We start from the raw sequence: 23,118 nt of genomic DNA, 5'->3' as shown, positions 1-23,118 counted from the left end.
TGCTTTGTAACACTTATTTATCCATATTCTCATCTGTAACATTAGGTTTCATTTTTCTCCACACAAGACAAAAGAGCTGAAACACCTAATTAAACTATTTGTCTTCCTGACTTGGCGCAAGAACTTTTTTTAGAATGGGACGTGTTCCATGTAAAGCTGGGTTTTTTGTGTGTTGACAGTAGCTCTGTCCACAGTACAGAGAGTGGAGGAGATCAAACGACAGAAAGACAGACAGACAGAATGCATCACTATGTTTGTTTCCTGTTTGCTTTTTGAGGCTGTGAACAGAACTTTCAACTTTCTTTGAAAGAGAGAAATGCAAGCCCACAAATAGCTGTTTATGTGTGCCTCTTGCATATTTTGACAGCACTAGCACTACATTCTTTTATGTGTGTTCTGATTAATAACTTTATACCAAAAAAGCCTGCATATATTAGGAGAAACCAAGCAATTCTATGCATGATCAGACATTCAGCGCCCCATATAGCCTGAATAGAAATATCCTTCATTTCAGATGTAACTGCAACAGTTTGACTGTGAGACTGGCAGTCAGATCAGGGTCCTCAGATTGGATCACTGAAAAGACGACTTTTCTGGGTCACCCCTATTATAGACCGAAAGATTGGTTGAAAAACAAACCGGCAGATTTATCAAAAACACAAATCCTCCTTAGTTGCTGCCCAAACAACAAAAGTGACACATCTTTGCATCTCTACAATGTTAATATTCACTAGATGAGTGAAGTTCAAGAGTCAGGCAGGAAGTGTTAGAGAGCTTACCGTCAGCGGGGCTGAGCTTGGGCAGTGTGTTGGGTGGGATGGCGGACACAGGGGGCCCGTACTGTGATGACGGGCTGATTTGGGGCAGGGGTTCATATCTTTTCTCCACTGGACTCACCTTCTCTACAGACTCGACTCTGCGGCAGGTAGACACAAAAAACACAGTTATTAACAGCAGCTGTGATTCTGCACTGACTGAAGGAGTTTTGAACATCAGCCAAGACTGGCAGCGTGAGGCATGTTGTCGTACCTGTTGTATGGGTACGAGAGTTGAGCTGGTTTGGGCAGATCGTGGAAGCGGTTGATGCCAGGACTGGGTTGGCCCATTGCCTTGCTGTCAAAGCTACGGCGATCGAAATAGGACAACTGCTTTCTGTAGTACTCCTCATCCTCATCTTGGTCGTAGTGGTTGGAACGCACTACATCATCCAGGGGTTTAGTGTGAGGCTTCTGCGGCTCAGGGGCCCTGCAGAGGAAGCACAGAGAAACAAGTAGAACAGCTGCAGAGGCAAGATTGGCCAAAAGCCTGCTGGACAACATCCAGATGGTAGACATCTTTTACATATTGATTGTCACGTCAGTCAACAGGGGAAGCTCAGGACAGCATAAGGTCGATGCAGACCCTCTCACAGCAGAGAGCAATAAGGCTCCTCATGAATGTGCTGCTATATGCAGAACTTGCCATCTTGAGCCACGTTTCCATCAAAAGTTTATTCTTATTTACACTTTATTTTCTCTAACTTATTGTATTAGGTATTTATTCTGTTTGTTTTTTTTAGGAACACATGCTGAATGCTTATTGTCCAAGTTTGTTTGGCACTTTATGTCGAACCATGTCTAAGACAATTTTCTGTCACTACAGACAATAACATTTTTCTGAATCTAAATCTGAATTCTGAAGTTACAGAGACATTTAGACCCGGGAACTAATTTTGGAGGAACAAAAAGATTCTTCAAGCCCCCTGTCATTTGCGTTTCTACCATGATCAAAATACCCGTACAGATGACATAAATTAGTCCGCTGACGTATAAAAAGGTACATCAGCGGGACCAGGGCTGCTGGGGTTGCAGTTCAGCGTGGCTGCCTATGTCATCTGAAGAAAAAAAAAAAGCCTGCCTCATTTACAATCATTTTGCTGCTGCATAGTATGACAGAAAGTTGGATGTAATGAAAGAAATGCAGAAGAAAATGAAACTGGAGCACCTGTCTCCACAATAAATCATCCTTTGAGTTTATGATTGCTTTTCCCGGTGTGAAACAATAAAAGAATTGCTCTTTTTCATTCTCATTCACTGGCTGTTTGACAGGACAGCAGGCTTGTCTCTCCTTTTCTCTTTGTCTTTTTAATTGAGGCAGGAAGCCTGACTTTACTTGAAATGTTATCAAACAAAGAGAATGTTCTCCACTTGTCCTAAAATGGTCCTAAATGATACTGGAGTACTTGTGAGTACTTGAATGAAGCGATACACGAGTGGCAGCAGCAGCACTGTGTTTGTGACAGTCATTCCTGCAAACCCCATCCCAAATTGTTCCTGCGCTTTCAGAAAGTGCTCCCCCCATGATCGGGGTCTTTGTGGGATCAAAGAAAGTTGCTGTAACTTTATGTTGACTCTGGGTCCTCAAAAGGTTCCTAGTTCCCAGGGAAAGTTCCTGCGATCAAAAAGGGGTTTTGGTAGACACAGGGTGCAATCTGGACAGCACATTTCTTTGTAGATTCTAACCAGTTTTATTCACCACAGTAAAATTACATAAACTATGCATTTATCTATCACTGTTATTTTCATGCTTATGATCTGTTGTTGTTGGGATTCTTTATGATCATTTTGTTTCCTTAAACAAATCATCAATCACTTGAATGCGTCATCATCCATCATTGCGGTTTCTCTTAATCTGTGAACGAGCTGTCACGCAGTCATCTGTTTGCGGCTCACTTGATGTGACGCACTGTGCACAGGATTGTGGGTCAGAGTGGCCAGAAAAGCATTTTGGCATACTGCATTTGACATACTATGTATTGGGTCATATTAAATCTTTATTGCCATACTAAACAGTATGGGTACTGGAATGCACAGTTAGTCTTTGGATGCCTTTGGTGTCTTTGCACACCACACCAGAGTCTAACTTGCTGTACTTGCTTGCTGTGACTTGTGTCCACTAGGTGGAGCTCGAACAACAATAAATAAATTCCAAGACGCCTTTGCCTGGATCTCAGTGTTGTCCTTCACCCACCTTTCTCTGCAGCCTGGGGTGCTGTAACGAGGACTACATACCTATAGGAAGATTTCTCCTGCTCCAGGTTGCTGAGGGAATTGGCTTTGAGGACTGGGCCAGGTGCACTCACAGGTTTCGGAACATCTGCAGGCTGAAAAGCAAAGGGAGGGCATCTCTTCAGTGCTTCTTGCATCTGATCCAGATTTTTTTTCACATGAATGGATTGCATGCACATGGATATCTAGCACCGTGCCTGAAATCTCACAGACTAGAGGATTACAAAACAGACGATAATTTCACAAAAATAAGCTTGCAGTTTCAGGTGCTGCTGTTTTGCAGTTTTTCGACTGATGCATCTGCAGTTTGGGAAAAGATAATAAGGCCTCAGTGGAGATTTTTTTGTTATCTTATGCTGCTTTTAAATACTTGCATATTCACATACTAATTGTTAAACCCTGTTTAACAGCTAACAGAAGCTCCCATCTGACATTTAGCCTAACATGACCCATCTTGTACCAGATGCTGTTGTTGCATATATTTTAAGTTAAACTACAGTCCTTTTCAATTTTAGTTCAGTTTCTAGTTAAGATTTTATTTATTTTAGAACTCCTTTGTATCAAAATATGACATTAGTAAAACAACCTTGTGCTGGATAGAGCTCACACACACTTTTTGGGGACTATCAAATATTGAAGTCATACTAGAAAGGAATTCAGGTATACAGGAATACTTGCCAACTTGGATATTGATTTAACACAAGACCCATTGTTTTATATTACAGGAGGCTTATGTCCACATATTGGCAGCACTCACCCTACATTAATGGCAAGACGGGTTAGTTATAGTGTCGCCTAGTTAATGTAAAATAACAGCACAACTCCATATAAAGAAGGACAGGTTTCATCATTAATTCAGCACAGCTGGGGTTTTTTTTGCATATCCAGATTTTATCCACATTGATTTTAGGAAAAAACAACACATGAAATGCAATTTTTGCAAATCTGACTCAAAACCAATTTGGCGGTGGTAGGAAGTGCCATTGTAATCGATTTGGTACAGATGCGCCTCAGGCTGCTCATCTCGGATTCAAAGTGTCTTTGAACACAACACAAAAAGACAAAGTCAAATCCAGGCTGTCAGAAGTGCTGAGCAGATCCATACTGCTGCTAGAAGAGCGGCAAAGACGACAACATGAGCGACAAATGTCGGTGGACAGACGCCAAAATAAATTGTTTTGAGAGCAAAATGATGGACCAATCTATTTCTCATGCTTCTGCTTTTGAAAGCCATGTCACCAACACTGCAGCGTAGTAAATGACGTCTACATCGCCAGTTATAACTTGGTGATGTCTAGATACACAGATCCCATCTGATAGCAAATAACAATGTGGACAGCGTATCTTAAACGTAGCCTAACTGCTGTACCTCTCTTTGTCCGCAATGTTTGTAACCGTGAAGTCACTTTAGAGTTTAAAATGTAGAGTTAAGAGGTGGTCACACTACTGTGTCTACCACTTAAAAACAGTCACACTTTCAGCAGCTATGTTTGACCTTTTGAGGTACCAACTCAGTGAGGAACTTACCCTGAGTGCTGATTCTCCTCCTTCTTTAGCTCTGTCCATAGAAACAGACCGTTTATTCTCAAACATCTTGACTCTGTTGAGCACCGACTGTGGTTTCATGGCCGGGTCCTCATCCAGGTCTTCCCGTGGTGGAGGAGGGAGGGGTTTGGAGCCTGGAGTGATCGCTGGCTCACCTGGGGAGGGCAGGGTCTCTGGTTTTGGAGGAGGAATAGTGGGTTCGGAGTTCATCATAGGGTCATGCATCCCCTGCTTAAAGCCTCGGTTTGGAGGCCCCGGAATGAAGGTGGGCCTCAGACCAGAGTCACTGTAATACTGCTTTGGGGGCTCCGGCGATCGAGGTGAATTAATAGGGAAGCCATGAGGTTCTGCCTCATAAGGAGAGCGGGCATCATAGCCAGCTGGGGGCGGGGGCGGGGGCTCATCGTAACGAATGGGCCCGGGTTTACTGTGGCGTCGTCTGCCATCGTAGCCCACTGGTGGAGCATCATCGTAGCGTGGCTGAGGGGGGCTGTAGTCCCTCCCTGGTCCGTCATCATAGGGGGACCGGGGGTTGTAGCCCATGGGTTGCTGGTGGCCCTGCTGGTACCCTGCGGGCTGGTTGGACGAGGTCTGCTGGTCATAGGGGGGCCACTGTTCGTTGTAATGAGGCACACGGTTGTCGTAGTGCAGGTGAGAGTCAGTGTTGTGAGGCTTTGGTTCTGTGTAGCCGCCTCCATCGTATCCGTAAGGCGGGTGGTCGTATTCGCGGTATGGCTGTTTGTCCTGGTACGGCGGCTGGTGACTGTAGCTCAAAGACTGCTTCAGGCCATGGTTGATTCGCACAGGGTCCTCCATATTGTACAGATCTTTCTTGTACATCTGTGAAGAAACCACACTAAATGAATACATCCATTACATCATCAACATTTTGGGTTTATAATCATCATGTTAGGGGACAGAAAGCAGTCAGGGGGAAATGCTTTCCCAGCACCAGATTAAGAATAATTTCAAGATTAAATTCAATACTAGGATGTAAACTGAAACCTTCAGGAACTGAACATGAATAACATTACCCAAATCATTAAAAAAAAAATCCATCTGCTATTTAATTAAACAAACATCAATTCAAAGTGCATTTAAACAAGCAAACCTTTGTCCATTATTCAAAAACAGTTCTGAATGCCTGTTTGACAAGATGCCTCTCAAGAATGATAATATGGACACAACTGGGTTTTACACATTAACACATTTTATAAATGAACTAACAAGCAATTTGCACATTTCTGAAAGGCCTCATTTCAAACATATGATGTGTAGCCTGTAGACAGCAAGTCTAGTTACAGTACTTCCTATGGAAGAAAGTTGATTTGTTGGCATCTACTCAGGGCGAAACGACTCAACAGAAGACACAATGCAGTGTGCTGATGTCAGTTTGTTTTTCCATAGGGAGAATTGCTTGATGGGATTCATTACCAAGAGTACTGTCTGCAGGTTAGCTTTCATCATGCAACCAACATTCAGTTTTGCATCTAATGCAACGTCAAACTACTGGCACTACAACAGACGACACATCTACCACTACGATGCCACTTTAAGTGCTACTATCGTTCATCTACAGAAGAGAGTTAAAGCTGAAAGGAACCCAAAAAACATTAGGAGCCATGCAAAGGAAGTAAGAGGCAACAGTTAGGGCTGGTTGTGGATGTCTTCACCCTGGTCAAAGACTCAGATGTACCAGTCCTTCTGGTCTCCCAGCCCACTGTGGTGCATGTGGACTAGTCTGTCGCACATTTTCTCTGGGAGCCAGAGGCACACAGTGGGCTCAGTGAGTCACACAGTGTGGGCATGTCATGCAGAGAGCGAGTGGAAAGCATGTGCGAGAAGACAGGCAGTTAAAACAGCAGGCTGGGGCCCAGGCCCGGTCCGAGTGGCTGGTGAAACAGCGGGTACCTTTGGTTCTGGACCAGACGGTCCAGACGGGTGGGGTTCATGTGGTGGTGGTGGGGGCTGAATAAGCTCAGGGGCAGGGCTGGGGCTGCTAAGTGAGTCAGCCTGAGGAGCTGCGGCTGCAGCAGGCGGCTCCTCTAGGTGCATACCCTCAAGCTGTACAGGCTGCTCAACAGCAGGGGGCGCTACCACCGGCGGAGGCAACGAGGGCATGGGCAGAGCAGCCTCATCTTGCTGTGAAGTATTGTTAAGAGACATTTATAACACAAGCCTGCCAAGGGCACACAAAGAACAGCTCACCCCAACACCATGACCTTCTTCCTTACACTGAATCAGTTTTACACCAGCCAGAGAATGCACTTGCAAAAATGTGGTTGGAATAGATAACATACCAGTAGCTTCTAAAACATGTTTATTACTTAGCGAAGGACATTTAATCTTAAACATCAAGACACACACTGAACACACAAAGGCGCTATTCCTCAGCTCTGCAGTACTTTTAGCCATATATCCATCTCTGATGGGTGAAGTCTGCAGGGGCCTGCCTGTAGAACTACATATGAACCTTACCTGCTGCGGAGCGGCCATCTTGAAGCCAGCGGGATCTATGCGACTGGCTGGGTCGGGCTGCACTGGGTGCTGGTATCCAGGGTAACCAGGGGTGTCCTGAATTACAGGTGGGTCCTCTCGCACAGGCTCAGAGGAGCGGGTGATTGCGGGCTCCGTGGGCAGGCCCACCTCATCGTTCAATGTCTCGTCCAGTTCCTGGTCTGTGTAGGCTCCACCCTCCGTGTCTGTGTCCTCATAGTCAGAAGTGTGGCGGCTGTCTGTGCTGTACATGGAGTATTCACTTCCTGGCGCAGACAGGTAGGACAGACGGTCATCGTGGATGTCCAAATCATCCTCTGTAGTGCCATCCGCCTGAGTAAAGCAGAGAAATGATCATCTCATGTGTCGCTCAGTAAGACTAACAGGAATCAAAAAATATTGGTCAGTGAAGTGGAAAACAAAACCATCCCTCACCTTGCCCTCTGACACCCACACCAACTGGTTCTGCTGTTGCTGGATTGTTTCCTTCAGAGCTCCGTACCAGCCGTCATTCATATTGTTCAAGTTGATGGTGGCTAAGAGAGAATATTTTTGAGTCACAAATAGAATAAAACATTTATAAGAGAGGATATACATTTAAATGTACTACACTTTGCACACTTACTGGTGAACAGGTGGTGATTATTTTTCCTCAGTTTGATGGCTCTCTCATAGAGCTTCCTGGCGCTCTTCCTGGACTCTGGACACAGTCTGGTCCTCATGTTCTTCACACCCTGCTTATTATCAGGATTTAGGAAGACTACTATTGGGTACCACTGAGCATAGTTCAGCCTGTCCACAGCGTTCGGGGTGATGTCCAGGACGGCATGTTTGTCCTTCATAAGACAAAGACAAAAAAGAGGAGTGATGAAAAATATATCTGTAATGAAATGAACTACAATACTCTTTATATGATACTAGGAGGCATACTCTGTCGATGATCTGCTTGATGGTGTGAAGACGAATGATTCCTGAACTACGCTGGTCCGTTCCAGCATCTCTTGGTTCACTCTCTGGAAAAAAGGTTTGAGGGATTTATCAGAAAAATAATTCACGAGTACTTACCGGTTTTATGTCAGTTGTTATCTACAATGTGTGTGTGCATAATGATGCGTTCAAACATACTTGCAAGCTCAAAAAGGTCGGGCTCTTCTCTGGCGAGTTTTTCTCGAGCCACATCAGCAATTGGCCCAAATATCACCACAGGTCTCAGGAAACCAGCTGCAAAATATAATGAGAATATTAAGAATGCATCTTCCCTCTCGCATTGACATACAGGCTGGTAGATGTAGTCAGATTCCTCACCCTCTCTCAGTACAACTCTTTCATAAGCCGGGAATTTTGTTTGGACTGGCTGGGACGAGAGGTCCTCTCTGCTCTTTCTCAGGTTCCTCTTTGAGCTGCGAAGACCACGAAACCTCCAGAAGTCAGCCCTGTCACCCCCTGCTGTTTTGGGAAGAGTGTATTGCACGCTGGAAAGCTGCTCTGCTCTGTTGACAAATAGCAGAGAAACAGAGACAGTTCTTAATGTAACCCAAGCTAATGGATGTGTCATAAATTTGGCACTACTAACCTCAACACTGCCAATACTTAAGAACACTACATGGCAATGATAATCATAACAAATGTAATATAAATAGGGTGACTGACTGTCTACCGTTGTGACAAACATTCATCCAGCATGCCACTCTTTAAGAGCAAACACATATGTCTGTCACAATGCTGTTTGTCACCTGTTTTTGTTGGGGATGATGCCCCTCTCCACCTCTTGGTGGTTCTTGCCGATGCGGATAGCCAGCCAGGAGCCCAGCTTCCCGTTGTACAGTGTGTCCACCACACGAAACACCTCGCCCTTGTTAAAGCTTAATCCGTATGGAGATTCCTTCTCATACTCAAAGTGGGTCCGGATGTAAAAGGAGTCACCGACATCTGACTCCACGATCCGCCGATACACTGATCAGGAAAGAGCACGTCAAAGACATCGGTCCAATGTGATAAACAGAAATGAATCTCTTTCTCATCTCCTTACTCACTTCACTTACCATCTTTCTTCTTCTGGGCCAGAATGGTGACCTCTTCACCCTTAGGAAGATCAAGGAGGAACAGCACCGCCTCCTCTCGGATTATGTTTGCAAAATCTACATTATTTACCTGGAATTAGGGAATATGGAGATTACTGCTTTATGCTTTCCACATAACAATGTCACTTTTGTCTAGTACTTTAAAGTTGAAGTTATGGGTATAATTTTCAGGATTTACCTAAAAAAAAAAAATGCATCGATTCATACAGAAGCAATTCCTTTCAGTGAACTTATGACTTATGACACACTAAAGCATAAATGGATGACTGAACAAGGTCTACCAGGCACAGGCCCAGGGGCCAAAAGTGTCAGGGCAGCCCCCTGGCCTTCACCTGCAAATGGTCTCTCAATTAACACAAATCAGCCAGGAAGAGACTCAAAATGAAAACAAAGAGACACAAAAAGACCACAAGGTGATGCAAAAAGACACAAGATATCTACAAAAAGGGGCAAAACAACCACAAAGAGACATATAATTATCTAATTTTCATTATAAAAGGGACAGAAAGCAATTGCAGAGAGACACTAAACTGCAATAAGTTGCACAATGACTACAAAGAAATGCAAAACTACAACAAAAACAAGGCAAAAGCACCATTAAATTGGTGTGCATTTCTCCTATGTAGTAAAGGTGATGGGTCCTTTTGCATACCTGTGCCCAGGGGCCTACTGTCTCATAATCTGCCCATGACTAGAATTGTGTGGCGATGTATTTATATGCAGAGACTCAGCCCATTGCCTCTATATTTTCTTGTTTTCTAATTATTCTACTGTGTTCAGGACATTCCCAGGCGCAGTGTGCAAGTGAGGTTGGGACTTAACACAAAAAAAGCAGCGATGAGGTATTATCAGCACACACGCAAAAGGAAGCTACGAGATTGTGGACACAGTGCATAAAAAATGGATATAATAAGATGGGAATAAAAAGTGGGCAAAGCTTGTTCCAAAACGAGGGGATTCCAGGTTGACTTTTACTTTCACTGACGAACACTGAGGGTGCTGATGGGGAATGATGTAGAGTCGGCCAGTTTTCTTTTGGAAAAGTAGGTGCTATCGGTTAGTTTAGTGAGCTTTCTACAGTGTCAGCTCTTCCATTACAAAACATTCTTACAATAGTAGTTTGCAGTGAACATGCAAGCAGCATAGGGAGAAAGGTCCCAAGTTTGAATGTTGTGTTTACAAACAGTTAGTGACAATTCCTGCAGAGTATACCTTTAAGGAGTGGGCTTCATTGTTCATAGAGTGCATGACAGAAAGTGTGAATCTCTATTTAGATAAAGGTTGACAAAGTTCTTCTTATATTGTCTGGGTAACTGCAGGTTTTACTGCACTGCAAGAGCTCAAGCTATTTCTCTTTGTGCTTGGAGAAAAGACGAGGAGGTACAAACAGTGAGATATATGGCTCTGAGGAAATGGGACAAACACTGCAAGAGGAAACACAGTTTTTTTGTGTGTGTGCTCCCTCGGGGCCATTGCTAAGAGACCAGCCTGGAGGTACAGGAATTTTGGAGCAGCCAGTGTGTAAAACCATGAATAAAAAAGGGGAAAAGCTTGAGGACGCATACCCCATAAAACATGTCTGTTTGTAGACACCATCAGGCACCCATTGTTAAAACAAGGACAAGAAAAAAGTTCCTTTATGACACTGAATTACAGCAAGTTTTAGACATTTTGCAAACTCATTTATACAACTATTAACTTCAAAAACAACCACTTGATCTCAGTAGGCAGGTTATATACTTGCTTTGTTAAAAAAAAGTATCTCACCCTGAGAATTTGGTCGCCCTCCTCCAGGCCCTCCTTAGCAGCTGGGCTATCCTCCAGCACTCCGGCTACGAAGATGCCCACGTCATTCCCCCCAGCCAGCCTCAGCCCCACACTCTCCCCCTTCTTGAATTTCACCAGCTTCATGCTTGGCCTGAAGATAAAGAAAAAAAATAGTTTTGTTGACTTTCTTTGACATGACACTATTTGATGGCATTTCCTTCTTTCCAACGCAAACATCAGTTTATGAATAGCTGAGTGACTCTTGGATGTCCGCCAGGTTTCTCTTTTGTTCAGACTGGTGAGTGAGTGTACAAAAGCAAAGATGTAAAAATATTCTGTGGAAAAGGAAAGATACAATCCTACAGAACATTTAAATACATTTTTAAAAATTTGTAAAGACAAATAAACTGCAGGAAACCGTTGTCTCATGCACAAATGCTGACGGTTATGCATCCAGTCATGTTTAAAGCCACTTGCACAACTTGTCAGTAAACCAGTGAGTGCCACAAAATACACATTTCTTGACAGCTTTGTAATCTATGCCTTGTGGCAGCCAAAATGCTTTATAGAGATACCTGAGGATGAGCACAGGAGCATTTTCAAAACGGTCAACAGCTGCTCCAAGATGTGCTCTTTTTATGTGAACTGCTGTTAAATTTCCTTCACAATTTCCTTCCTTTTTTATGAAGTGAACTTATTGAGGAGTGAGGTGCTCAAAAAGGTCAATATATAACATTACACGCTGTAAATATTACCGTAGGATGCTATCGTCATGGGCAGCGCTTGGCACAGGGGCATCAGAGGGACTGACTGGCAGGTCTACATCTGGCTGTCCAGGCTGAGCATACACTGGCTTTGGTTCTGAACAAAAACACGAAACATTATTATTATCACATTACTAATGAAGATAAACGTGTAAAACTGCACTGAACATGTTCAAAACAAAAGGACTACTCCCTCAAACACAGCCACAACATAGCAATACCACATGTCTATGTTAAACTGAGTACAATTACACTAATGAAACAACGCAATTGTCCAAAACCACAAACATACAAAGTGTTATCACACAAACACACACACTCAAGGCACAAAGTGTCCTGAGCAGGGAGGTCAAACAGAAAGGCATCGGAGTGCCGCAGGCTGGGGAGGAACGTCAGACTCGATCAACTCATATGGTTTATTTTCACTTGGCTCCAGGCGAACTCAGCCAGGCTCAGCAGGCATCTGGAGCTAACTTTTTTGGTAGTGTTGTTTTTAAAAAGGGCAAAAATGACTGGTTCAAACAAGATTTCATTTCACTGTCATGAAATCATTTGATGCTTACGATGGATGGGGAAACTCACGCTAACATGTTGTATCTGCGGTCATGTGAGAGACACAAATTATGGGTGTCCTAGCATATCTTTCTGTTTACTTCTGATTTACAAAATCGTTTGCTTTACATGTACACACAACAATGTGGGTTAACCTCTATCGCTCTGCGGGGACGCTGACAGTCCTGGCCAACATTACTGTCTTTCAGACAGTAAGGAATCCAATGGTACCAACCATGTCATGCTCACTCGTCATGAAGAGGGTAAAAATTATGCTCCAAAGTTTGGCGAGGGGAAAACATGAATGGCCAGTTTCACAGGGTCCGCTGAGTTATCTCAACAAGATGTCTGAATGAAAACAGGCTCTGTGTTTAACCACAAGTCTCCACTTTCCAGATACATCCACATTTATGCTAAATGCTTTCAGTTATGGGCAAATACCATAACAGTCTCAGAATTGCACAATTTGGGTATGACTAAAGCTGAGGCTTGTGGATTTAATTAATCCAATTTTATTCATGTGTCATGTTGTTATTCCCCAAAGAAGCCAGTTCACTGTGGTTTTTTAAGTGGACATTACTGTATGAAACAACCTTTTGTGACCTCTGGGAAGATCACAGCCTTGGAAAACGTTACAGCCTCAAACTTAAGACCTTGGGTTGTGTTTGTCTGTCACTGGTGTATTTATAATAAGGATTTTTTCAGCAGTTTCTAGAACAGAAGGGCTCTTTTTTATATCAAATCACAGTAAGGGTTTTTGTGTGGTTTTCCTCAAGGTCTGGTGTCTTTATGTGGGCATGTACTATTGACCTGCTATCTCCCCCTAAAGATCCCCTAACACACCTAAAGAAGACAAAAATCTATTGCAGGGTGGGGTGGAGTAGAAGAGGTTAATGACTGATCATTAAATCACTGACCTGGGAGTGGTGGGAGCTGCTTCTCCTCTCTAGCTATAGCCGATTCTTTCGGTTTGGGCAGAGGAACCTCCTCTGGTAGCTTCGCTGGTGTTGAAGCCGGCTTCGAGATACGGTCGTCATCACGACTTCTGTGACTGCAGACAAAAATAGATGTTTTTATCTTCAGAATTGGAATACATGAGATTATAAATAGTGTATTGTGGAGATGTAGAGCTCAGAGGCAACCAGGGAGCTTTAAGGCTACATCTTGACTACAAGCAACAACACCACGGCTGCACACCATTCAACACAAAACCTAGAGTGTATGAAATGTTCTCCTGACTGCAGAGGACACGCACTGGCTCAGAGAGGAAAAACAGGTGAGAAAGAATGGCCCGAGTCTAAAGCATCTTAGTCTTGAAGGTCACTACTTTGTCTTTCCACTCTTTTGTGCTCTATTTTTAGAGCAGCTTATCTAAAGTGTCAGAGTGGATTCTGCCCTCCAGGTGAATTTCACTGTGTGACTCTGGCTGTGCACCAACAAAGGTTTGACTTCGATGCCAGTTTTAAAACAGTTAGACTGCGTAAACTGATACACAGTGACCCTGGCCAATTAAGAGTCAGTAAATGATGACAGAATTTCCTTGTGTTTTGATAAATGCTGACATTCAGGATGTGTTTCAAACGAGAAATCAGAGGACAGCACAAGTAAGCAAATGGCTCTGACTCCAACCTCCTGGTCACGTGGCTGCTCACTGGCACAGCTTCACTGGAAAAATACTGCTTTATTCACAGACTGAGAGACAAAGTAACCATGCAGGACCCTGTTTGAACTGGCTGCAGAGAAACAAACTTCTTTTTTAACCATCCAGGAGGAGGCCCTACTTTTAACTGCCAACTTCCTGAAGTTAGAAAAAAGGGGTACGGGCTCATATAAACAACAACATCCTGTCCTACCATCTCCTTCCTCTTAATTAAAATACTTCAATGAAGTAATTGCTCCAGTAGCCTCGATGTGTGTCATAAATAAATTATTACAACACACTGTTGGTTTTGGCAACTTAAAATAATAGTTTGGATCTTTTGAAGTGGGTTTGTATGCCGTTTTTATCCATAGTCAGTGTAGGTGGTCTGCACACCACCAGTTTGGAGAAGCACATAAGAGTACCACCACAGAAGCTAAGCAATGTACTGCTGTGGACACAGGTGGCAAAAAGTATTTTAGCCTCCTAAAAGAAATTAGTATTAGTTTAATTGCATACTATTCAGAACATTCTTTGCCTTATCTTTGTCTTTTTAAAGCCAGACTTCAATGACAAAAACAGCAATCTTAGCTTGCTGAACACATGAGCTACTGGTCCACCACTGCCTCTGATGATTAGTTAGTGTTATTGTTCTACTTTGGTGAATCTAACTTACTATTAAAAAACAAAATCACACAATAATACAAACAAAATCACTAACTGAGGCAGCAGAAGACTGACAGCAGGAGACTCTTGTGTTCAATGATGTTAAATTACAGTTTTTTCTCAAAAGGAGTCTGGTTGCTTTGAAGGGAGCAATTTTTTATTTTTATTTTTTTAATTATTTTTTTGGCATTATTTATGGGGTGCCTCCTTTATCCACTGAGCCACCCGACACCCCTTGAAGGGAGCAATACAATGGCCTCGGTATCCCCTCCGAAAGCAATGTGAAGTACTGACAATATTCCAACCATAGCGTTCACAAACTGATATTAAATTTTTTAGGTGGCTAAAATAGTTTTTGTTGCTACTCCGTCCAAAGCAGAACACTGGCTTCTATGTTGATGCTCCTGCCTGCTTCTCCAAATTAGGGGCATGCCAATCGCCATCTACTGCAGATAATACACTGATTATGGTTAATACATCATACAACAACACTTCAAATGATCTGAACTATCCTTTTAACACACTGAGAACTGTGAATATTGCCCTGAATACTGTCTATTCAAACAAAATAGGGCAAAACTAAGACATCCACAGATGAAAAGAAAGATTATCCAAACTCCATCATATAATCGCAAAGATTTTTTGTTCCTTCATTGTCAGGAGCCATACTGTCCCTGTGCCAAATTTGCGGTTTGCCCACCAAAACATTCAGGAGACACAAGGATCCTGTGACACTTTCAGCAGACTCAATCATCTCAAGTCAAAACAAGACGTGGCACTGAATAATTGATGTTGTCTAACATCACTTCAGCAAAATTTCATTGGGTAAAAACTGATTTTCCTGGAACATATTTTTGCCAGAGACAACTATGAGCTCAGAGCTGTAAACTATGGCCTACTCGTCTATTATTCTACATTAAATCTATTTGGGATTTACTACCACTACTATTAGTAACTACTCACAGGGTGACAGACTTACGGTATTCTCCAGCTGTTGACGTATAAAGGGAAAAAAAAAAAAAAGGACAGACAAATCTCCTTAAGTGAGTTTTGGTGAGACTGTACTCATAAGCATTGTTTGCTTTTTGCAAATGTAGTCTTCTTGTGTTTGGCAAATGGCATACTTAAAAAGACTTTTCCAATTTCAATGTTTAACAAATTATCAGTTTCTGAAACTGATGCATCAGAAATGTTTGGTTCCAAATAACAGAGGACCTAACATTCCACACACAGTAATATAGGCTGAGCACTGAACTTTTAAACAGAGCAGAGTTTCAACCCTAAATTTGACCACAATCGTCTCTTTTGATTAAGTGTTGTCTTTTATTTTCCTCGGGTCAATAAGCAGCGTGAAAGGGGAACAACCCTGGTGCTCTATTGAGTTGAAATAAAGAATTAATGAGGTACCTGCAAACAAGGTTACAGTCACAGAAGTGCTGAATGGACGGACAACTAGTATTAACCCAAACATAAAATCGAAAGTCCTTTGCAACTAAAAAACAAATCTGTCTCAATAAATGACACATAGACATTAACACACATAAACACAGACATTATGACAAGATCAATTACATACCAGCTTTAACAGTCTTTTCGTAGTAATATTGGGCTGAAATGAACTATCATTTGACTACATATTAATCTGCCAAGTATTTTCTCAATCATTTTGTTTCACAAATGTCAGAAGATATACAATTTCTAAAAGTCTGTGGTGATGTCATTAAATAGCTTCTTTTCCCACAAAGCTAAAAAAACCCCCAAAAAACTAATAAAAATTCTTCCCAAATAATCAATTCAGTTTCAAATAAGACAACAAAAAGCAGCAAAACCTCACAGCTGAGAAGCTGGAACTAAGGAATGTACAGCATCTATGCTTAAATAATACTTGAACAATTAGTTAATCATCAAAACAGATGCAAATTACTTTTCTGTTTAAGACTAATTGCTCTTCATAATATAAAAAATGTTTTCTCTTTCATTGCCATATAAAGTGGAATCTGTAATAATCTAGATCTGTTGATATCTGTCACATTATCAGTGGTAAGGAAGAGTAAAGATCACAGAGTAACTCCTGATTTGATACTATCACAAAATGCTGTCCACGATAATGATGATATCACAATACAGTGATTCTGCCATCCTTCATTCATCACAATGTCTGTGTAACATTAGCAGAAAAAATACCACTAAAAGGGCAAAATTCGGAAATTATGCATGTATTCACTGCAATTTTGAGTCTCCTTCACAAATTGTGACAGCTGAGATGAAAAACTGTACAAAGAAAGTCTAACGGGTCTTACTTTTGTGCTTCTTTAACACACAAACACTGTATTCATGTAGGCTGACTTACAGTTGTGGTAGAGTTTTCTCCACAACGAGATCAGGATGATAACAATCATGTTCGCATGTCCCTTGTCCATGCACTTTACTTTTCCATGAAAGCTGTTGCATATCGTGCAGTCTTTATCGATTTTGTTTGTCCCATCGGAGTTGTAAAAGATAAAGTGAGCCTAGAACTTTGACTTGATGGATGACGGGTGAATCCCATTATTTGTTTTCCCTGCTGTCTGCACTGTCGATCATTTATCCAGTATGACTTTCTTCCTCACCCAAAGTTACTTAACGTCCATTGACTTTAGCCTCATTCAGCGCCACCAGGAGGAGTCATGAAGTATTGACTCTGATAAGTCAAACTGGCAAGGGAATCTGTTTGGCGCGCCTGCATGTTTTAATAAAAAATATCAATATTTGGCGCCAGTGTATTGATAACATATTGCAAGAGAAAATAATATGATATATTCCTAATCAATATTTTGTCCCACCTCTAGTGATGAGTACTCACTGCTGTGGTGTTTCTGATCAATTTCCCATCAAATAATGTGAAAATAAGTTAAAATTTTAATAATTGTTGGCACAGGATTAATGCTACTACTAAGCTCTCTGTTTCAGAGAAGAGTATTATTCAGGCGGTTAGCCAACCCTGAGCTGAGCTCAGTCAGGTTTTCATGTGGAGCCACTGGCGCTCCAGTTTGTTTGTGGTGGACTTTTTTTAATTCCAATTTTTTTATATGAACTTGCATAATGTAGTGTTGTATATTTACCCTTTTTTATTGTATCTGTTCTATTTTTGTGCATATTTAGTGCAATTGTTTGTTTTTATATAGTATGCTATGGACCTTTTTCTGTGTCCTTAATAAAGTATTATTATTATTATATTATTACTGTTTTATATCAACCAGACAGAGAAAGTAGCAGAAATAAAGGAGAACAATCTCTATGAATATGATTAGACTTTTACACTGTTGCATTTTTTTCACGACAGCTAAAAGCCTAAAACATGAATGTATGTAAGGATGATCTTTACCTGCCATTGCTGATTTGTGGGGGCGAGTGTCTGGAGTGGTCTGAGGGTTCAGATCTTCTGTCTGGAGAGCGCGAGCGGCTGCTACGATGTCTGTCATGCGATCGATTGGAATGGTCGGATGCCAGAGAATGGATATCTGAAATGTCTGATCAAACAAGAGCCACTGTTCAACAACTGCAGTCTGAAATTCACACCCACAAGTCTGGCTTTCCAGCTGCGCCCCATTTCAGCTGAATCCAACACTTAACACCGCTCTCACCGTCTCTGTCAGAGGCGTTGGCTGAAGGAATGCTGTCATCGAGGTCAGGGATGTTCAGCAGGGTCGCTCGGTCGTCCCTCTGAACAACCATTTTTAGCTTGCCCTTTGACCTTTCTATCAGCTTCTTGGCGTCTATCAAGGAGAGGTTCTCCGTCACTGTGCCATTGATCTGAGAGAATCAAAGAAAGAAGTGGTTAGTCATGACATGGAAGAGAACAGCCAAATAAAATCAATTAAAAATGAGAGAAATTAAATAGTAATGTCTTTGTTTCACACTAAAATGCAATGATCAGGTCATATGAGAAGTTTTGGCTATAAATATGGCCGTCACAGTGAAGGGATTTCCCTATGGTGATTCAGCAGTGTGATATGTGGTATTACTGTCATTTTCTGTTATACAAATAATTTCATTGACCTTGATTTTAGATCTTTATAAATATTATCAATATTGCCTTAGCAATATTCTCAATATTGCCAGGTCATTATCAGACATACCGCTGCTTTTTAAATGACTAACACAATAGTTTTAAAATGAATACTTATATTTAGAACACAGAAGTGCAATGAGGTACAGCATTTTTTCAAGTAAGTAAAAATGTAAGTAGAGGGTAGAGTACTTGCTCTGGATGAAGGGAAGACTGAGCACGTAAGGAGAGAGGACAGACACACTGGTCTGTTTGGGTTCAGTACTTATTTCTCCTCAATTGTTGTCATTCAGCAATGTGACGGCTGGTCTTCGTGGTGGGCTATTTGACTCTCCTCCACTATAATTAAATGGCTGGGTAAAAAGTGTCAGTGACGAGCTGCTGCAGCATTTTACCCAAAGTTGAATATATGCCAAATGTTCAGCACTCAGACCCCCAGGAAGTGCACAGGGCTTTGAAGCTCATTTTTCTAGCGGCCAAACAGTGGAATTACAACACCCAAGTCCATCGTGTGATGCCACTGGGCCAAAAAAGACTTTTCCTATAGACTAACGTTGGGAAAGAACTGCAAAATGACTCTATTCACTATAAGGTTTTTAATCCATTCGGTCCAGTAACATTTGGAAAGTCTTAAAGAGCCGAAAGATTAAATAATTTTATCCTCATTCAAGTTAGCGGAGCACTAAATCGAAAGTAGCCAGCTCAGCCGGTGGAAGTCTCTAGTAAGCTTGCTCTATGGACCCAATGATGCAGAAGCAGCACTGATCATTCAGGTAATGTCATACTTGAAGCTTTTTTGGCTTCATGCACCATTGAGCAAATGTCATAGGAATGAACGGGGCCCCACCTTGAATGCTGTATCTAGGTCTCTTAATACATCCATAGCATCGCTCAGTGCAGAAAAGACGATGCACATCATGAAGCAGGCGTTTGTAGCATAGCGTAAATATGTGGCGCTCGGATGCAAAAAAAGAAAAAGCATGTGAGCATAGCGGTTGTGGCATTGGCTTGTCATCACCTGCAGTTATCTAGTCGATAGTGTGATATTGCAGTTCTGCAGTTATTGTGACAGCCCGGGCTATGAATGCATTGTTTCAAGGGCACAAGATTAGATTCAAATGAACTGCAATACTGATTATTATTGTCAGGGTTAAATCGATTTGTAAGTTCTTAAGTGCTGGCACTCAAAGAAAGTAATATGACGTGTGAAACGGCTGGATGTGAGAAATTGATTAAGAACAGCTACAGTTCAAAAAGCATCTGTTAGGCACAGTGCTACTTTTATCTTCTCCAAGACATGACAGGAGTGAGCTACATCAAGCAAATCAACCTTTATCTGTGAGTACTGTTACGCAACATCAGCAGAAGAAAAAGTACGACTAATTCTCCATCAATACAAAAAGGGCAAAAAAGAAAACAATGTAACATTTTTAGTAGTTTCTTTCATGTTGATGTGTACATATCAGATGTTTACCCGGCTTCTTGTCTCTCTTACCTTCAGTACAACATCCCCTTCCTGGATGTTGCCGTCCCTGGCTGCAAGGCTCTCAGGGGAAATGTCCTTGACAAAGATGTGGCTGGCCAGGCGCAGGCCATATTCTGCTTACAAAGTGAACGACAGCAACAAAGACCATGTTAGCACAGAGTTCACGTGACCACACCACACGGACCGCACTCTGCTGTCAAGCTGCATCTCCCACTGGGATTAACAGTACTGATTAAAGAAGATTAATTGCTCTTTTACTTAGATTTACTTGAGTTAACTTGGATTCTGCTGTGGTTGGCAAGTTTTGTTTACTCTGGCAGTTGACCAATGCTGATTTGGAGGTCTTCTTCTCTCCTTAAAGTCTGGCTGTCTGGTAATAGTTGGGCAAATAAAATGGCAGGTGATTTCCTGGATTACCTTGAAGAGCTTTCTTTGTGCCCTCTTTTTTTTATTCTTTTATCCCCGACTTTGTGAGCCTCACCTTCATTTTTGCGGGATTTGACAAGTGTGACCTTTGCAGGACGTGGGGGCAGGTTGTGTGAGCGGCGGTCTGAGCGTGGGGAGAGACTCCTCTCCCGCGAGCCGCTGCGTTCACGTTCCCTGTCCCTTCGTCCGCTGCTCCGGCCACTGCGCCTGCCCATGGCGCCGCCCACACCACTGTAAGCGCCACTCCGTCCGCTCCGCGTCTCGTATATCTCTTCATCGTAGCTGTCCTCTTCCTCGTCATGCTCGGACATAGTTTCCCTCTCCCCTAGGCGGCCCATGGGGACATGGACCTTCCTCTTCCGTCTGATTGTCTGGCCAAAGGAAATAAGATATGATCAGTTACAGTAACATGAATCAATCACTCCCTTCATCACATATACTTCTCCTTAAAGTCAATTATGAGATATATAAGAAATGTCTAAATGCTAAATGCTTTAACATTTTCAAATAGAGTTGATTATTTGATGTTGACACTCACAATTTTGGCAATTTTCCCACTTTTACGAAGCTGCTGGACTGCGTACGCGTGCTCCACATTGTCCATGGAGACCGCATTGACCATAACGACTCTGTCATTTTCTCTAGAGAGGGGAGACACAGAGATACACGACATGCTGGAGTCTTTTTGTAGCAAGAAGGGTAATTTAATACTAATAACTAGCTATCTAAAGGGACGCCAATAATAGAACATCTTACTGCAGTAGGCCTTCTGCTGGGCCTCCTTTCAGCACGTCCGAGATGACAATGGAGGTCTCGCCACTCTGAAAATGAGGGTTATCCCGGCCTCCTGATATGGCTATCCCGAAGCCAAACCCTGGTGCCTGCACACAGAGAAACACAGATTAGGATGTTGATTTTGCTATCTGTGTGGACCAAAATACTGAACGTAGTATCTGAGCATAATATAAAGCTCTGGACACAGATAGACAGTGCTGTCTGATAAACAGAATTCTTGTGCTTCCATATGGTCACTGAACCAGTTTTTTAGACTGATGTAAACCAAATCTACATTAATATAAAACACATAGATTGTTGCTTTTGCTCATAACAGAGTACAAAATTACATCGGTATTTTTCCACTGTCAGCAAGCACAGACTGATGGCCTCCACACCAATCCACAGTCAGCTGTGGGTCAATGTCAAGCCATCAGTGAGCGTCTGTAGCTCCAGTTTTTATGGTGTGTCCAGCGCTGTTGGCACTAGTCTGCCCTTGTCAGCTTTTTTCGGCTGATTCAACACACTGAATCGGCGTCCGACCCAGCAGTGAATGAAATCACTCAGATTGACAGCTCAGTGCACAAGAAGAGAAACGGAAGTAAGGAAAGCAAACAAATGACTAAAGTCAAGAGGCAGTCAGATCAAAACAAACAGTTCATAACTGTTTGTGTTATTGTATGCAAGCACACACTTAACATCAGGTTGTGTTGTTAATGTGCTAACTGGCAAACTAGCGTCTTGAATTTGTCTTGATGGTCTTCCGGTTTAGTTTTATGAATGACAAATACAGACGACCACCACCTGCTGGGATGGAGAGTTATTTTCTCTCATGCAGGTGCAGAATGTAAAAGCTAGTTGACTGTTGGCTGTAGTCTTTGTGGTGTGTTCAAACACAACTTTTTGTCGCCACTAGTTCATTGTTGTGGGTTGTGTGTGTGTGGGCCTTTAAATGACATCAGTATTTTATCACTGCCACCAAGCACATAGACTTATAGCTGTAGCAGGTTAGCTTCTCCTGTGTAGTTTGTAAACCCCCCCCAAAAAAGTAGTTTCTCTGTAGGTTATTAAGGCTTCGCAGCCAAAACGTGAGAGAATCATGCAGAAGAAAAGCTCTGTGATGACTCCTCTAGTTCTGTCTGTTCCACCTGCAACTGTGTACACAGTAAGCACACTTCCTACATGACGTGATCCTGAAAATAGGAGGGAGGACAAATGCAGGGATGGGGGATGGAACCAAAGATAGGAAAATCGGCAGGATACTGGGACCTGGATAAGGTTGAACATAGACAGATATACAGAGCAACTGAGAGAGGATAACAGATACCTACCCTGTGTAGTGTTACTGTGTGCTGTTCCCAAATGACAGTCTCCTCCATTGCTGCGCTCTGGAAGAGAACAGAACAGCACAGTGCGATTAACACAAGAAGACCAACAGAGTTCAGACAAAAAGAGGCAAAAATAGAGCAACTTGAAAGATCTTATGACAAAAAGGATACACACAGATTCAGCTCTGTTATGTGTCCTGCCAAAGTTTTCTTGAGTAAAACACCAAACGCCCTTGTTCAAAGTTATTCTACATCTTTGCTACAGATGGTAAATACATCAATTTAACACCTATCCTTGGCCCGACTGTTTTTTGTTACAAAAATTTAAGAAATAGAGAAATTTAAATGGAAACCTTTTTAATAACTATTAAAAATGTACTGTAAATTATGTTTTGGAGCAAAATTGGCAAAGAACTCAGGTTCAAGCTTCTCAAACATAAATATTCTCTGTTTTTTGAGTCTTCTATGATGGTAAACTGAGTATCTTTATGTTTGTGTT

The 23,118-nt window shown here is 42.2% G+C and overlaps 1 protein-coding gene across 9 annotated transcripts in view; it reads right to left on the bottom strand.

The window, feature by feature from the left end:
- Positions 1–23,118, bottom strand: part of tjp1b (tight junction protein 1b) — a 72,912-nt gene that overhangs the window by 5,400 nt on the left and 44,394 nt on the right. For 5 of the 9 annotated variants that reach the window (XM_042495377.1, XM_042495378.1, XM_042495379.1 and 2 more), the window contains 23 exons: positions 22,623–22,679; positions 21,274–21,398; positions 21,056–21,158; positions 20,573–20,888; positions 20,101–20,207; positions 18,181–18,349; positions 17,922–18,066; positions 13,170–13,303; positions 11,692–11,797; positions 10,937–11,087; positions 9,131–9,239; positions 8,822–9,041; positions 8,394–8,578; positions 8,214–8,309; positions 8,019–8,101; positions 7,714–7,924; positions 7,524–7,624; positions 7,071–7,421; positions 6,504–6,734; positions 4,575–5,432; positions 3,051–3,142; positions 1,030–1,245; positions 780–916 (listed from right to left, as the gene is read on the bottom strand). In XM_042495377.1, the coding sequence (XP_042351311.1) occupies positions 780–916; positions 1,030–1,245; positions 3,051–3,142; positions 4,575–5,432; positions 6,504–6,734; positions 7,071–7,421; positions 7,524–7,624; positions 7,714–7,924; positions 8,019–8,101; positions 8,214–8,309; positions 8,394–8,578; positions 8,822–9,041; positions 9,131–9,239; positions 10,937–11,087; positions 11,692–11,797; positions 13,170–13,303; positions 17,922–18,066; positions 18,181–18,349; positions 20,101–20,207; positions 20,573–20,888; positions 21,056–21,158; positions 21,274–21,398; positions 22,623–22,679 (4,303 nt within the window). The remainder of the gene's footprint in view (positions 1–779; positions 917–1,029; positions 1,246–3,050; positions 3,143–4,574; positions 5,433–6,503; positions 6,735–7,070; positions 7,422–7,523; positions 7,625–7,713; positions 7,925–8,018; positions 8,102–8,213; positions 8,310–8,393; positions 8,579–8,821; positions 9,042–9,130; positions 9,240–10,936; positions 11,088–11,691; positions 11,798–13,169; positions 13,304–17,921; positions 18,067–18,180; positions 18,350–20,100; positions 20,208–20,572; positions 20,889–21,055; positions 21,159–21,273; positions 21,399–22,622; positions 22,680–23,118) is intronic. The other 4 variants (XM_042495383.1, XM_042495385.1, XM_042495384.1 and 1 more) reach the window with 2 other exon arrangements.

This window comes from Plectropomus leopardus, chromosome 11 (assembly GCF_008729295.1).
Source record: "Plectropomus leopardus isolate mb chromosome 11, YSFRI_Pleo_2.0, whole genome shotgun sequence".
Lineage (NCBI taxonomy): Eukaryota > Metazoa > Chordata > Actinopteri > Perciformes > Serranidae > Plectropomus > Plectropomus leopardus.
The sequence above is the reverse complement of the archived record's forward strand: the minus strand, read 5'-3'. Positions and strand labels throughout refer to the sequence as shown.